General features: G+C 42.9%; 3 protein-coding genes across 6 annotated transcripts; 1 reads left to right on the forward strand and 2 right to left on the reverse strand.

Annotated features, from left to right (window-relative positions):
• Positions 1-1512: 1512 nt before the first annotated feature.
• LOC143324373 (free fatty acid receptor 2-like) lies at positions 1513-2424 on the forward strand. The gene has a single exon (XM_076736762.1). It carries the CDS (start codon positions 1513-1515, stop codon positions 2422-2424), a length of 912 nt encoding a protein of 303 aa, XP_076592877.1.
• A 354-nt stretch (positions 2425-2778) lies between these two features.
• lim2.5 (lens intrinsic membrane protein 2.5) lies at positions 2779-4759 on the reverse strand. Of its 2 annotated transcripts, none has more exons than XM_076738014.1 (4): positions 4582-4759; positions 3612-3761; positions 3304-3438; positions 2779-2862 (listed from the first exon to the last, which is right to left on the reverse strand). In XM_076738014.1, the coding sequence occupies exons 1-4, from the start codon at positions 4757-4759 to the stop codon at positions 2801-2803; spliced, it is 525 nt and encodes a 174-aa protein (XP_076594129.1). In that variant the 3' UTR covers positions 2779-2800. The 2 variants fall into 2 exon arrangements, with proteins under 2 accessions (XP_076594129.1, XP_076594128.1); XM_076738013.1 differs by having other exon boundaries at positions 3612-3833; positions 4582-4756.
• Positions 4760-10261: 5502 nt separating this feature from the next.
• On the reverse strand, positions 10262-15934 carry vsig10l (V-set and immunoglobulin domain containing 10 like). Of its 3 annotated transcripts, none has more exons than XM_076737693.1 (12): positions 15733-15934; positions 15146-15301; positions 14285-14557; positions 13915-14181; positions 13253-13495; positions 12886-13164; positions 12064-12156; positions 11403-11627; positions 11045-11164; positions 10924-10964; positions 10615-10701; positions 10262-10524 (listed from the first exon to the last, which is right to left on the reverse strand). In XM_076737693.1, the coding sequence occupies exons 1-12, from the start codon at positions 15803-15805 to the stop codon at positions 10450-10452; spliced, it is 1932 nt and encodes a 643-aa protein (XP_076593808.1). In that variant the 5' UTR covers positions 15806-15934; the 3' UTR covers positions 10262-10449. The 3 variants fall into 3 exon arrangements, 2 of the variants coding, with proteins under 2 accessions (XP_076593808.1, XP_076593807.1); XM_076737692.1 differs by having other exon boundaries at positions 15146-15475; XR_013077492.1 differs by lacking the exon at positions 10924-10964 and having other exon boundaries at positions 15146-15475.
• Between the last annotated feature and the right edge of the window lie 1049 nt (positions 15935-16983).

Here is a 16983-nt window from a genome sequence, read left to right on the forward strand (position 1 = left end):
CAGTCGACCTCTTTTTGACCTTGAGTGGAGCAACGGTATCAAGTAATCAGATTATGTGGTGTTCTTGAAATGTTCAACTGTGTCATTTAAAGAGCAGGCAAAGCTGTGAGATGATCTCACAATATGACAGAGCTTTGTTTTTGGAAACTTCAACACATAAACAGTGGTGCCTGTAATGGATTTGAATGCAGCATAAAAGGGTCCATGTCTACTTCCTGTTGAAGTGTTAACTGATGCTGATATAGATAGACAGGACAGGAAGGAAACCAACATTCAGGCTGTCCCCAGGCAACAGAAAACAGATATACTGTAGACTAAAGGTGACTGTGTACTTTATGTGCAGCTATTCTTTGTTCTGTTGCTGAAACTGTCTCAAATTGCTTTCCAGTGATGATGATGCCACACTGGACTTGAACTCTGAAAAGGATGGACATCTATGTGGAAAAATGATTTCTCTGAAATGATGTCTTTTTCTCTAAACATTCAGTGTAGGCGTAAGTTTGTATTATGCTGACTCACGGCTTGATGAAATCCAAACCTAATTTTCAAGTTCAGTGTTTCTTCCAGCAGGGACCCGGTGGGAGGAGGCCTTTTATCAACACATCCAATATAAAAGTCAACATCAGCTTCAGTTTTGCATTTTAGTTAATATTAACCAACTGGTATGTGCTTGTTGCTCGGTATAAAATGGCTAGGGAAGCGAGTCTGAGGCCGTGGCTCCATTGTGATTCACTGTTTCCTGTTTATTACACGTTACATCATCTCTGAACTCACAGGTTATAAACTGGTTGGTTTTGATGAAAGGCGCAACGAGGCAAACAACACAGAGCTTTAGTTGTGTTTTTTTTAAAGCCTGAACATCTTTGAGCATCTCCTTCTCGGTAAGTCACTATGTTTACCTTATCACATTCACTGATATTACATCAAACATTGCAGATCATTGTTGCTACTGAGATTCAGCATCTGGTGTTTGGAATGTGGGGCTGGGAGCTGACTGTGGACTATTTGCTTTGACAGCGTTCTGTGATCTGAGCCATAAAAAGCGTCTTTCCTGACTAACTTCAGCCGTTGTCATATAAAATAGACAGGGCTGCAAGGCACAGCTGAGGCGTTGACAATATCTATGAGAGTGAAACTAAAGATGTGGATTTGACTTCTTTAAAATCAGTGATGTCATTGATCAAGAAATCTGTAGCTACACCAAAATTCATTCAGCCATTGTCTTGTGATAGACTGACTGTTACCTGTCGTATAAGCTTTCAGTTAATACCTCTTAATCAACTTTGGGGCTATAGCATGTGCTTTAATTTAGGTGACTGGGATTTTATGTGGTCATTCATAATCTCTATTCATTAGGTATCAGAAACAAGCTGAATATTTCTCATTTGGACCACATCATGTGGACAGATTTCACTGATTTATCACCATTGTTATTGGTATGAAAATAATCTTAATAATCTGAGATTTCATTATGTTGATTGGTGTGTTTATTTCCTTTGGTTTAGGGTCAAAATGGATGTACCAGTGAAGAGTGAGATTATTCTCTCAGTTTACATTGTTACCTTCCTGATAGGCCTGCCTACCAACCTCCTGGCTCTCTATGCCTTCAGTGTTAAGATCCACTCCAAACCACTGCCAACAGACATCCTTCTACTCAACCTCATCGTCTCTGACCTGCTCTTTTTGATCATCCTCCCTCTCAAGATGCACGAGGCGGCTTCGGGCATGAAATGGAATTTGCCCCTCTTCCTGTGCTCTATCACCTCCTTCACCTTCTTCTCCACAATCTACACCAGCTCCTTGCTGCTGATGGCAGTCAGCGTGGTTCGCTATATTGGGGTAGCTTTCCCAATCGCATATCATCAGCTGCAGAAACCCGTGTATGCAATAGTTGGCAGTGCTGTTATTTGGCTAATCTCAGCAGCACACTGCAGCATTACTTTCATTACCCAGCACCTCCCATCGCTGGCCAGCAAAAATTCCAGTGTGTGCTATGAGAACTTCACAGAAAAGCAGCTGGAGGTCCTCCTCCCAGTACGTTTGGAGTTCTTCTTTGTCCTCTGCCTCGTACCTCTTCTGGTTTGTGTTTTCTGCTACTTGAACTGCATCTTGATCCTGTACAGGCGGCCCAGGATATCACAGATGCAGAAGCAGAAGGCCATCGGCATGGCCCTGGGGACTCTGGCTGTGTTTCTTATTTGTGTGATACCGTACAATGTTTCTCATGTCCTGGGTTACTTCCAAGGTGAGAGTCCAAGTTGGAGGTACTACACCTTGCTACTTAGCACCTTCAACACCTGTATTGATCCCATCATATTCTACTTTTCCTCCTCCGCTTTCCGCTGCACTAGTGAGAAGTCCATTTTCAGGAACGGTGGACACAGTTTTTTCAAAGCACGAAAGCAGGCCGCAAGCTCTGGCTAAGGGCAAAGTACATTTTCAATACAAAATGTCCATATGCAGCTTCAGCTTTATCATTGGACTGTATTTTATGAACATTATGGCAGAATGTATGATGATGTACTGATTGCTTTTACAGTTCATTTATAAAACAATGTCTGACATTTTGATGTTGCTGGCCAGTGGGTAACAAAACGTCTTGTTGAGGGTAATTGATTCCTGCTCAAAGGGACTGAGCTGCTTTCCATCCCAGACCACAGTAGATCATTTTTCAACAAAACCACAAGACATGTTTGGTGCATATGCAAGATTCCAAATTTTTATTATTTTACAGCAAATTCTCCATTTTTGAACGGGAATTGATATCCTTTTCACCCACGACACATTATGTCCTGTTACTTTAACGCGGGCCAGCCACTCTTCTGCACTCATGCATTCTGTAGGCACACATGTAGAATATACCTGCAAAACAAAACAAAGCTGGTGTTTGATTCTCATGCATGTCAAGAGCAAGATGATGGCGCAATAAATGTTGCACAGAAAATGTGGTTTTCTTTTTTTTTCTTTTCTTTTTTTTTTTTTACAAGACTTATTTCTTTAGTTATCTGATGTAGCATATGCAAATCTTACAGAGGTGTGAGTTTTAAAATATAAAATGGGCACTTTCATGAGTGCAAAGCTGATGAGAGTGAACTAACTCATAATACACATTTGCGTAAATAAAGTCTCAAGAAAATTGAAGTGGGACAGCGTTGTATTGGTGATCTCATGGTCTCTTTCTGAAGACTTGACAGAGCTGTTGTAAGAGTTGAGATTTTTTCCTGTTTCTAATAAATGTGTCATTTATTTGTTTACTATGAGCAAGATAGAGTAATTACACTGAAACCCTTCATTTGAACCAACCTGCAAAGAAGGTCATGAGCAGTGCCACCCAGCCTAGTATGTAGGACCAAGAGAAGCGCCAGTCACCAAAGCGCTTTCCCAGGAAATTCACTGTCACCCCAGTGTAAATGGCCATTGCAAGCAGAACAAAGAGAGCTGGCACGGTATGCAAAGAGGATAAAATATTAAAATCAATATCCCTTGTAATACAGGTCAGCTCAGTTACAAAGTTTCCATGGCAGGCCTGATGAACATGGTGATATATGCAAATTGCTAAAGAGTGAATAGTAAACATTCATCCCTATATGGCTGATGTGCCCTTGACTCACTTGAAACAAAGAACATGATCCCAGCAGCAAATGAGCGGTTGAACCTCTCAAAAGCCGAGAAGTGGGCAAAGGAGAGGATTCCTGCGATGATGCCAGCAAAGCATGACATGGCAGAGAGGATCATGAAAGCACGAGTGGCATTCCAGTAGGCTGAGGAGGAGTAAAATAAGGGAGAGAACACTTGAAATGTATGTGCACGGAGATAAATAAAGAATGATGAAGCTCTCAGTTGATGTGAACAGTTTGATACTAACATGCACTCGCATTTCTACTGACCCCTTAAACACAAACTCAGACTTTTTATTCTACTTTTGTCCTTGAACTTGAACACACAGCCGCCATCATTGACACTGTCATGCTGTTTGAGGGTAGACAGTCCTGAAACAGTGAAGGTATAAGCGAATGTGCGTTCAGCTGTCATCGACTGGTCAAGTTACCCCAGTGTGGTATTACAAGTACAATTTTGAGGTCCTGGTTCTTTGACTATTTGCATTTTGTGTGATTTTAATACATTTTTCCAGTTGATCTCAAAGCACTTACTGCAAAACAAATGACATTCTCATCAACCTCAGCTGTCCTTTGTGTTTAATGATAATGAGTAGATTTTAGCCTGCTAACATGCTTTACTAACATGGTGAATACAGTAAACACACCTGCTAAACATCAGCATTTTAGCATTGTCATTGTGAGCATGTTAGCATTAAACTCAAAGTGCCGCTGCCGTGTTTAGTGAAAGATGGGAATATTTTTTACAACCATCATTGCTGTCACTCTGGTCTGCCTGTGTGTCTTTCTCATCCCACGAAAGTCACCTCAAGAAATTCCTGTCACTGTGCCAGAGCAGTTAAGACAGTCATTACAGTCACCAGTGTATTCACCGATGTAGACACAGACTCTGGTGAGAGTTGTGGTACCTCAGGGAGACCAGATGGAAATTTTTAAGGGTCAAAGAAGACATTTTCTCACTTACCAATGCTGTCAGTCTGCATGTAGCACTTGCCAGACATGCAGTATCTCCACAGGCCCTGATGGGCAAAGCTGCCAGACAGACGGTACTGCATCCAGTAGTCTGTGGCTGTGGAGACCACCAACAGGATGTTCCCCACAATGGCACAAAATAGGCCCCCTCCCATGAAGCTGTACATCATGAGTGACACTATAACAGTGGTTAAGGCTTTATGCACTGTGCAAAAAGAAAAGAAGATGGGAGTCAGAGGTGCAAGTGAACTTATGATAATGATGTCATTTCCTGTATTAGGTTTGTAGCATTAGCTTTAATGTTTATTCAGTAATAGGCCTAAATGGATTAAGGAGACAGGAATGGCCTGAAGGAGTGGATGCGAAGGCAGGAGCTGCCAAATGCAGCCAGTCTGCTGTGATGCTGGTCACCATCGTGCCAGTGAAAACAGGGGCTTATCTTTGAGCTACAGGTGGGGCACCACGATTTAAGTAGCTGATGAGGAGAAGACATTCATTTATGTTTCCTGCTTAGGTTCACCCAGCAGGACTTGTTTAACTATTACTTTACCTCCTGGCGCCAGCGTTGGATTTATACCACTACACTTCCTCAAAGATAGAGGCGACGCCTTCCAGACTATTTGTGAGTGAGCAGTGAGTCAGGAACATCTACGGTCCCTCGTTCAAGAGAGATGCTGTGTCTGTGTATCAGTTTGTCTTAACTACGCACTTAGCTACAAAGCACAGAAGTCACCGTGGGAGCTGCTTGCTGGAACAGATTAATCATACCAACCACAATACAGTCAGCTCATGGCAACATGTGGTCTCCCTCTGTTTGAACATGTTTTTGATACTGCCTGCTGCCAGTAAACAAGGCCCAAATAGATATTTCCACCACACACCAGATAAAACCCAAATCAGACAGTCTCCTAAGAACACCACAGTTAGCTCACACGATGTTGACACAGACAGTGATGTCTGATACAAAGAGCTTTGAGTTAAATACTGAGCAAAGTTTTAAAATGAGAACAATGACAGTAGCTTCAATTAAAACAAATGGCATATTTTTTTGACAAATTAATCCAACTCCTAAAAGATAAACCTATAATAACAAGATAAACCCTGTTTCCCTGTGCACCTGCACAGAATGTAATTAGCCATAATCATCACTTGTGTGACAAGTGCTGATTGACAACAACAAATTCATAAAAGCTTGCCTCATTAAATCAGCATTTCAAATATGACAATGTTAGTGACAACCTGCATCATACACATGGTTGGATGGAGGGTATATAAAACATATAAAACATATAAAAGGAACAAGGTAACTCTTGAATCTCAAGTTTGGCAAGAAATGCAGTACTTGTATTAACTTTTATGGGTAATACTGTAATGACAGAGATTTTGAAAAGAGAAAAATGTAAATCTAACACATATTTATGCAAAATAGACACAGTGCATCTAAATGATGGGAGCTACAATCCTGCAAGCTTGTTACTATCACATGGTGAAGGCCCTCTCAGCCCGCCTGTGAGACATGCACTCCTTGGTTAGCATGTCCTCATATGCTTTCTACTCAATTATTTTTGCTCCCAATTCTTACACTCAAAATGGCATCAGTGATTAACAAAAGACCCGACATCATCTTACCTGAATTCCTCAGGATAAATCAACCCTCTTAAGTATCAGCCTTTCCTCAGGGAAAGAGTGAAAGAGAGTGCAAGCCAGGAGTGAGCGAAACGTCAAAGAGGAAGCCCTAGGCTGAATTCCAAAAAGTTATCCCCTCCACTTTTCTGTTGATGGAGGCAAAATCCTTTAAAACAATCAGGACAGAACAAATGCACTTGAGCTGGTGGGCCAAAAGCCACGTGACTCTTTCACACTGAACTACATGGGAGCATTTTGGGGGTCAGGGGAGAGGGGAGGGGTGATGGTGTTGGGGGATGGGGAGGGTCTGGGATATGAGGCCGCTGCACCACAGTCCTTGTCTGTTGTTCTATTAGGTATTCTGGAACTGTGGATGTGCAGAGGCTTGCAGTACTGCTGTGGTCAATGGAACATGCTGAAGCGCACACTTTCTTTCAGTGTGGCTGGGGTGTGGTCATGGGGACACATACACGCTTAGAACAGACACATGACCAAAGAGCTGCTTAATAAAATTAGAGAGCGTAATACATGCTCCCCCTAAATATGTAACAACATTATGGAAACATTGCACCCACAGTAAAAGGCTGCCCACTAATGCATAATAAACATATGCTGAAAAACTTTCCACTTATTTACAATATTAGTATTAAAACTGCAAGCTATTGTGCATTCATCAACACATGGCTTGCACACTTTGTTAAGACAGTCACAGCTGCTACAATGGAAGGACTACTTGAGAAAAAAAATCAAGTAATATGAGCTCAACATTACATCTTAGATGGTCTGTGTTAATATTCAGCAAACTCCCTTTAAACTGCACGCAGCTACTGAGGTGTTTAGTTTGCAGTAACACGTTGGTGGTGCAAATAATCCAAAAATCCAAATAAGATAAATTGTATTTTCAAAAGCTTGTTTCATCCGAGGTGTGTAAATGCATACAGTGTGGAGAGTACTCGCCTCTCCCATGCTTATACCTGAGTTATAATGCAGGCAATACTTTCGTTTTTTGTTTTCATCCACAATCTTCCAGGTGACTTTAAAAGTTACCTTGAGTTTGCTGTGGTGGTCCAGATGACACTGGCATCATTACATATAATGGGATTACAGTACATGTCAGTACTATTTGCAAAGGGTTGAAGACACTAGGTCAAAGGCTCTAAGCCAAACCTGCAATCTACCACTTTTCCTCAAGGGGAACCTCCAAAGCAATGCAGCTAAAAGACGAACCGAGGCAGCGCACCTGCAAACCATGTGACCAACATGAGAGAAAGAGCTGCACTCAGGCTTAATGGTTGCCTTGTCTTAATTAGATCACTAATACATGTTGTACTATCATATGAATTACAATCACTTGAGTCTGTCTTTGAATGTGGAAACAGGCCATGAGCATTACATAAAATCTTATCAACTCATGTAGGGAGGACTCTCACATCGGCCTGCTGGCCCTGCCCTGGGCGTTCACTGGTGTGCAGACTCAAATGTGTTTATTGAGTTTTCTTATATCGAATATGAGGAGTTGGACAGTCTGGTTAAGAGCTGTGAGAAGTCCACGCTTCAAGTTGTATCGCAGGAAGTAGCTGGAAGGTGATTTACCTTCACATGCTGATAACGTGTTTAGACCAAGCTGAGCCACTGTCATGTTCAGAGAGGTGTGGGGATGACGGGGACAGGGGGATGTGAATTAAGTGTGGTAAAAATACAGTATCTGTGCAGGCTAAACTTAATCTGTCACACTTTCCCCGACAAGCATGAGCACTTTCCTCATTTCAACAAGTGCACTTCCTCAAAACGCAGGTCGAACACTCGCAGCTAATCACACTTCAAAATATAAACCGTTTTCACTGCAGTGCTTACAAATGATGCAGACAGACAACCTGTAACAGCACCAGACAACATGAACACCTTTTTAGCATGTAGTTGTTGCCAATGGGGTTAATTCCTGCATTATAAAACAGACCAATTATAGAAGGTTTTTCCAGTCTTCCAGTTTTTTATTTTTGACGGTGGGGGTAAAAGTCGATCCAATTAAAGATTAATGAAAGAGAAAATTGTCACCACTCACTGTGATAATTATCATCATCTGTATTTATTGAAGTATTTCTATTGTACTAGCAGCTGTTCTCAATCTTAATGTGATTGGACGTCTTCAGCCCTGCACAACAGCACCATCTGCTGCACAAATATATTTTAAAAAAATCAGGTCTCCATGATGGAAACATCTGTCAGCTCGTTTAATGCGTGTTTCCTCACAGCTAAAGTGGACTGTCTGCATCAGGGTAATGCATGTACTGTACAGGACATTGTCAAGCAGTTCAGTTCTACCTCTAAATGCCTCTTCTAGCTTTGGACTGTGTTTGCATGCTGCTGTAGATAAACAGGCGATGAGAGAAGGCTTAGAATACAGACACTAAGTCGGATCAGGAGCGCTGTGTGCATTCGGGTGGGTTAAACAACAAGAGGTGATCCAGAGAGACGCAAGTCAGACACCTGCAGAGTAACTCTCCACTTGTCACCTACCACCACATCAGTGGAACCAGAGAAGAAGCTGATCAAAGTGCGGGCAAATGACAGAGAACAGACATAGTGCTGAGACATACAGTATGAGGATTATGATGAGTACAACGGCACATGTCCCTGAAGGAAACAAAACAGATCAGACATCCTTACAAATGCTTTATCTCATTATCCACCCGCTCATGGGCAGGACTGAACCCACCTACAGCTGCAGATCACTGTCACAAAGTATGTTGAGCACAGCAAAGCTTAAAAATAGTCAATTTCATGAAATGGTTTTGCCAGCAGAGAAAAGCTTGAGTGACAAGGAAGTGAGGTCCTCTGGGAAAACCTGCTGTCATTGTTCCACGAGGGACAATATGCTAATAATAAACATTAGAAAACACGGAAAAATATTCTGACAGTGAATGCTGGCAATTACTTTAAGCTTGAAATTGTTATGCATTTGAAATGTAAACATGATTTCCATATTCTTCACATCCAGTTGAATTTGTAACTTAATACTGTAACGTCTTAAAAATGAGATGTCTCAGAGTCCACACTTGACGCAATGTTTTCTCCACTGTCACTGTTTGTTTTTGTCTTTGTTTTCATGTGCTGTCAGACCAATCCTGTCACTTTGTCTGACACAGGATGAAGCCTGAGTATCACTATATGGAAATGAAACATCTCTGTAAAGCCATGCACATTGTTGGCCGATAGGGACATCAGCTTTCATGTCTATTGATGTATGTCAACCATTCACTTAGTTAACATAAGCCCAGTGTATAGGGTGCTCTCTATCAGATGGAGATACTGGAGATAAGTCAGGATGCTGAGAAAATCATAAATAAAAATAGATGCAATCATTAGTAAACAAAGTGTGACAAAAAGTGTTCGCGAGCCCATGTAGTAACATCCTTCATGTGTTCACAAAGTGGTGAACCTCGCTCCATCCTCGCTCATGAACGACTGAGTCTTTCCAGGACGCTCCTTTCATACCCAATCATGATACTATCACCTGTTACCAATCAACCTGTTTACCTGTGCAATGTTCCAAACAGGTGTTTTTGGAGCATTCCACATCTTTCCCAGTCTTTAGTTGCTCCTGTTCCAACTTGTTTGAAACATGTTGCTGCATCAGAATAAGTATATATTTACAAAAATCAATGAAGAATGTTGGTATTTACCCAAACAGTTTGTGACAAATGAAAGTAAGTGATCTGAAGTGTTACTTTCTTTGTTCATACAGTAAATATTGATTCTACAGATATTTTCTAATTATCAAAAAATCAAAGTGGCTAATTGAAGCCCTGAAATACAATAAAAGCAATGCAGTGCAACTAATGCACATTATGTTCCAATAATATACTGACACACCTAGAAGCACAGTACGGTTACAGTAGTGTCTTAAAAGAAGCATTATCAAATGGTAAAATTATAATGAACAGGAAGGAGGCGGTTAAGCTTTCTTTGATATTGAGCTAAATAATTTCACAGGCATGGCTTATACTTTGATTTATTATGAATAAATACTGTTACAACATAACGGAGCTTTAAGATGCAGATTAAACAGGGAAGTGATGCAAATACCCACTGACATAAATCTGACGCTGAACCTTATTTTACCTAAAATAATAATAAAAACACAGGAAGGAACGTCTCACACATTAAAAGAGAACACAAAAAAACATTGCATGCTGCACAAAAGTAATGCGCACATCAAAGCTGATTTTGGAGTTCAGACAGTTGTAGCGACTCTGACAGGCGGCGGAGGGACGAAGGAGGGGAGAGCCACTGATCGTTCAGAGGGAGTCTGAAAGGAAACAAGACAGTGAATTTACTGTAAGTCCAAAGGAGTCCTAATGTACCACTTTGATACTGTGCGTTTGATTCGAAAGGCCACCTGCTGTAATCTGTTGTAGTCAGGGGGAGACTTCAGCCCTCCTGTCAGCAGGTTATGAGGAGTCGAGTCTGTCTGGGTTGATATTGCCTGAGAGCAAGAAAGAATTCACACAACCAACCAAAATAACGTCAATGTGCGACACGTGAATGAACACGTACTGTATCTGATGCATGATGTGTAGAGTGCGATACGTATTTTACACCCCACAAGCTGCCCATCAACTATGACCATCAGCTAGTCTGCTGGCACTGAAGCTGCACAGATGAGTTCCTGAACATCTAATATGTTGGGCAGTGAAGTGATTCTGACCTTCTCAACTGCTCTGGACACTGGATATCGTGTCTGCCGACCTGCGAAGCACAGACAAGTGCATAATATCCATCACAGAGTCTAAAGAAAGTACGTAGCCATGTTTAATTACTTCACCTACTTTCGTTCTTGTTGCAGTAGACACAGAGGTAGATGAAGCCGCCCAGCAGGAACAGGAAGAGGAGGCTGCAGGGGATTCCAGCTGCGATGCCAGCTATGGCAGAGCCGCTCAGCCCTTCACCTAATCATAATGATAATAATAAACTTCATTTGGACAGCACATTTCATACAGGAATTGCAGCTCAAAGTGCTTGCCATAAAAAAAAGATTAAAAGGATGAAAATAGACACATCGAAGGTCATACTCTCGTATTTCTTTAATACAATAGTATCACCAGGACAAACAGTAAGCAGTGATCACTGACCCTCCTATGGTGAGAAATGCATGGCTCTGACACATCATCTAACACTTGGCCATACCTGGACCAATTCTGTGGACCTCAGACGGCTCTCCTTCAGTCATAAGAGCTCTGGGGATGACCCGAAACCTGTAGGTCACTTTGGGATCGAGGTTGAAGATGTCGGTGCTCCTGGTAGAACCGGGTTTCTGCTGGATGGTGTGATAGCGGTTTGGGGTGCGTCTAGTTCGGGTGCCATTGCGGTTTTTGCTCAGTAGGTTCGTTCCTTTCATCTGGATGTCAAACCCTTTGCAAAAGCACACGCACCTCTGTTTGGTTTGATACTGACGTCAAAGCTGATCAGGCACCAGGCCTGGCGGTGGTGACCTGCCAAGATTACACTGATCGATGCCACAGGCCTGTTTGATCCGGAAAATCTTACTGTTGCATTATGGACTTAAAAACAGACATAACAAAGCCTGACATTTGCTTTTCGCAGTACTTTTGTCTTTAGAATGTTTTTTCCCCAAACACAGCTCTGCTCAGCTAGAGGCTTCACACATTACACAATATTTACACCCCTATCTTCTCTGTTGAGTTTCTGCTTTCAGCACCGCGTCGGCATTCTTCCCACGCAGTTCTGCTGAGACGAACAAATTCAAAACAAGAAGGCTGGGCTCACGTGTGACGTTAAAAGACATCCCCGTGAAAAAAAAAAAAAAAAGAGTTCATTACTGTGTTACCTGTAACGACAGAGGTAGGCGGGACCTCCCAGGTCAATGTGATGACGGTTCCATCTTGATTACGGAACAAACTGGAATCTGAGACGGACGGTCCTGGAAAGAGAGGGATTGTGAGGGGGTGAGGGAGGGGGGAGATGAAGAGAGGGCGGGGGGGGTTGTTAGGGAGACTGGGAAGCTTTGTTTAAAGGGAAAGAGCAACCACAGGTATTACTTAGCTCTCTGTCTGAAGGCCTATTGTTTCCTTTAACTCTGGTAATGCTAGTAGTACTCAAAATTAGAAGATGAGGGCAAAGCCACAAAAATAATCCCTGGACTGCACTGCTGCTAAATGAATTCATTAACTGAGAAAATAAAGTTTGGTCTACACAATGTGTGAAAAAAAGTGACAATTCATTAGAGAAACTGCCCAAAAGATGATATAAGGGAATTTTTTATACATGAATAATTGATTATACAGATTATTTGAGTAGTTGCTGATCAATTTTCTGTTGATATTCAGCCTCACTCTGATGAACTGCGCCTTCAGAAAGTCAAACTACTGATTCATTCATTTAGAAGCAGCACTTTAATATTTCAGCCAGTTCATGTGGAGTTACATTTAGCTAAACGCTAGAAAAATGTGTCACATGAGCTCATATATCATACATGCACAAAATAATAAGCAACTCTCGCCATCCACTACATGTAGGAGAGCAGAGGCTGCATGAAATTAATATGCCAAAGAACGAGCACCTCAGCAGTGCTTGATTAACTGTGTGGTGACTTTCCACGTCTGCCTCATGGCGACGGGCAGCCAACAAACCAAGAACAGCCATTCTGCACCTCTTAACTGCACCTCCCTCGTCTGGTTGCCCAGTGGGTTGCGGCAGACGCACGTGTACTTCTGGAGGAGAAAGTTGCTGACGTTGTAATCTCGAATGGTGAGCTGCGTGGTGTCACTGCTGATCTGGTGCGTCGTCCCGATGGCGACGTCCTCGCTGCCTTTGGACCATGACACCGCAGCTTCAGGCGAGGCCTCGCTCACACAGTGGATAGTCACCACTATTTTGCCGTCAGAGTCAACTGTGGTTCTCACAGCCGGCAGGAACTCCACTGGACTACCTGGGGAAGATAAAGGTCTTGTTTGGCCACAAAAGTCACGACATTAAGTGGAGGCGTGTTATTCTGAACGACGGATTGTTAAACTCACTTGCAGTAACGTTGCACTTATTCTGCTGGATTGGGTGTTCTGCCATGCAGGTGACAGTTTTCCCGTTGAGGCTATCTGAGGCGGTGATAGTCAGGCTGAAGTTCCCCGCTCCACTGCTCGTGTTGCTTAATGCTGGGAAAGACAGCTGGGCCTCTGGGGTTCCCCCTGACCACCGACAGTGGTACTGCAGGTCGATGTTATTCACCGACTGCACGGAGCACATCGGGTCGCCCGGCGGCTTCCCTGTCCAAGGAGAAAATGGATCAGACATTATTAAACTGAACCAAGCAGTCTTCATTCATTCCTTTGGATCCACGGTTAAGACTATTATTTAGACAAATGAGTGAGAAGCATGTATTAACAAAATCTCAGCTTTTTAAGGACTAGGCAAAGCCGTCCTAATTTTAGTTTTATTCAGTAGGTTTATAAAAAAAGGGTCTTTATAGGATCAGTAGAAGACTGTAATCCTATAGCTCTACTGAAGATATTAAAACAAGATGTACTTGTTTTACTTGCTTTACAGTCTGGACACGTCAATTCCAAACTGTCCTGGTGACACCAAATCATGATCTTCTTCAAGACATATTGAGGTAAAGAAGGGACTGGTGAAATCCCATCACATGCACACACTGAAAAAGATAAAACTCCAGCTTTTCACATACCAAAAATGTTTAAAGTCAAGCTCTCTTGGCGCTTTTCTTTAGTCAGCCCGTTGAGCAGCGTGCATGTATAAACGCCACCTTGGCTGGTCCGTGCGTTTGTTAGATTTAGGACTCCTCCGCGGGAATCAGAGAGGGTCTGACCACCGAACGCCCACTCCGCAGTCAGCTGTGGGAGTCCCTCGGCCTGGCAGGAGAGGCTCAGGGAGGCTCCTGACACGTAGAAAGGCTGAGCTGGATGGGCTTCCAGTATGGGCACATCTGGTCCATCTATAACAGACCATGAAGAGTAATGAAATGACGGGATACAAACAGAGATATGTCCCACTCAGAATGGATGCGGTGAAGGAGAGCTCAGTGTTATCATTCTTACACAGCACAGTGACGTTCATGTGAGCTGTTTCACTGCTGAACGGGTTCGTCAGTGACACTGTGTAGCGTCCTGTGTGGCTTCGGTTCAGCCTGTGGATCACAAGGCTCCGGTCCTCCACCGAGTAGCGCGAGTCGGTGTTTATCTCGATGCCATTGAAGAACCACATCTGCTGCTCAACGACTCCTTGCTGCATCCTGTACTGCAGGGTGAACCGCTGACTTCCCTCTATGGCTAAATCTGGCTGTGTGCTCAGAGTCACATTCTGGATGGTTTCTGTGAAAGAAAAGGCGACGAGGAAGATGGAACAAGCGGATGAAGTGCTTAAATCATGTGGCTATTGCCCCTGTTTTCCTTTCAAATGCACCAAAGTGAAGCTAATCCAGATTGAATGTGGAAGATAATCAACTGTGAAACTTTCTGGATGCCGTGCTTGCTTTCCCTGACCACATTACACAGTGCAGAGGCAGCCACATATTAGCACCCCGGAGCTGGAAGGGAGTCTTAGTGTAATCCATTTCATGCATTTTTAAAACATCACATGGTGTAAACAGTCAAGAATTAAAGGTAAGAAACTAAAAATGTTGCAGCATATGTGTGTCTTGACTCAAATCTTGGGTCTGCATAATCTTACAGTACAGTCCACCTTCGCGTGAGGAAACTGGGGAGCGTTTGTAAACACAGCCAGTGACTGTGGAAACCATTTTCTCCTCTTTCGCCTGACCATGAACTTCATCCAGGCTGGATACACAAATCAGACAAGCATTCAAAACCATCTGTGTGCAGGCACCAATATAAACTGTGGAACAACAACATATGTGTGATGGCATCAACAATAGGTTCAGAGCTCAGTCGGGGACTCACCAAATACTTTCAAAGTGAAATTAGTGAAGGATTTTCCCAGTCCAGCCTTGGTCATTTCCACACTGTAGTTACTGCTGTAGTCAAGTGGCACATTTACAAAGGTAAGGGATCCATTTGGTTCAATCCTGAGCACATTCTTTCGGTTGTCTGCGATGTCTGGGAGCGCAGGTGAGTTAATAGTCCATGTGACGACAGGTAAATCACTCATAAGCCAGGTAACTGCTGGGTCAGAGGCACCACTGAAGGACACAGCCAGAGTCACATTGCTGCCAGCTACAGCATTGACCCGAGGAGGGCCAGCAGGAGAAACCAGGAGCTCACAGCGCGCACCTGCCAGAGTGGAGCCAAGCCGTTCATTTAAAGAGGAAAAATTCAGCTCTTTGCTCTATAAATCACTGATGGGCCTTTGAGCTAAACAGCTGATGCAGTAGATGATGATATGTAGAAAACAACAATCAATAGAGTTAATATGGTTCAAATAAAAGTGAACAAATATTAGCAACAGACACACAAATGAGACGAAGCAAAGCGAAGGAAAGAAGCGTCCAGCTCCCAAATTAAAACCTGGACTTCAGTTTTAATCTCACCTTGCAAAGTGAAGTTTAGTAAAATGGGCAACAAAACTGCGCTTAATCTCCTAAATTCACCCAGCAGCGTCATTTCAGAGGAACGGAACGACAGCCGAGTGTCGGCTGGTCCGAGCACACGATCAGCTGATTTTCACTCCTGGCAGATGGAAACACAAGTGAAGAAACGTCCTTGGCGTCCTGGACAGCAGGGACTGAACCACCTGCGTATCCTCCGCTGCGCTCTCGAGCTCAAGTTGTCAGCAGGGCGCCTGGGCAGCTCACCTGACAGGTACAAAGCGTCGATTGTGCGCGCGAGGCCACGCCCGTCCCCTCATGCCACTGCGTTATTTCTGTTTCTGAGGAAGCTGATGTCGTTTCCCTTAAATAGGGGCCATGATGGTAAGTAATGTCGTTCTTTAGCATCACGGGGTCTCTGTACTGGACTTGAAGGCTCCTTAAGAGTCAACTTGACAAACTAATGTGAGAAAGTTAACTGACCCTGGACCTGTTAAATGACCTTCATTTTATATTCTCTTATAGACCCAAGTGTCAGTTAATCAGGTGCATCCATGTACCTGCATCCAAATAAAACCCCGCCCTGCAACACGTCATCCTTCATGTGGAGACCTAAACTGATATCACATAAATATTTCTAAATGAATGACCGCATCAACAAATACAAGTGTTCTGTGTAATATTACCATGACATTGTGAAATAATCCTGTAAATGTTTAAAACTGGCAGCTCGTTGTTATGAAATGTTGTTTTATCCTATTTCTTTTCACAATAACTATTAATTCCAGATGTTTTCATTAAGCCTGGAGGTGACTGCTGTTTGCTGGCCAAGATGAGGAGACAGACCCTAGTTTTTATTTATTTATTTGTTTATTTTTTTAACAAAAATTGCTGGAATTAGATAAAAATGATGTGGAAAAAACCCTGCTGTTGTGACAATAAGAATGGGATTTGTATCATTTGCGATGCACGTGTTTCTAATATTTTGTCCACCCTGTTCATCTCAGGCCACAGTAGAAACATCCCTCAGTATTGCCCCGTACAGTCCAGCAGCAGCACAAACTGCAGCCTCCAAAGTGATCATACAGTTGAACCAACACCTCTCAAACACGGTTTCAACAAAGCAAGACCATTCTAACCTTCATAAAGGGAGAATTTACCTCTGTATGAGACTGAAATAGGTTTAGCCAGGTGTACCTAAAAAACTGGCAGCGTTTGTAAGATGTACTTCCAAGTATGCTGCTTGATTCAACG

The sequence above is a fragment of the Chaetodon auriga genome, chromosome 8, assembly GCF_051107435.1.
Source record: "Chaetodon auriga isolate fChaAug3 chromosome 8, fChaAug3.hap1, whole genome shotgun sequence".
Classification (NCBI taxonomy): Eukaryota; Metazoa; Chordata; class Actinopteri; order Chaetodontiformes; family Chaetodontidae; genus Chaetodon; species Chaetodon auriga.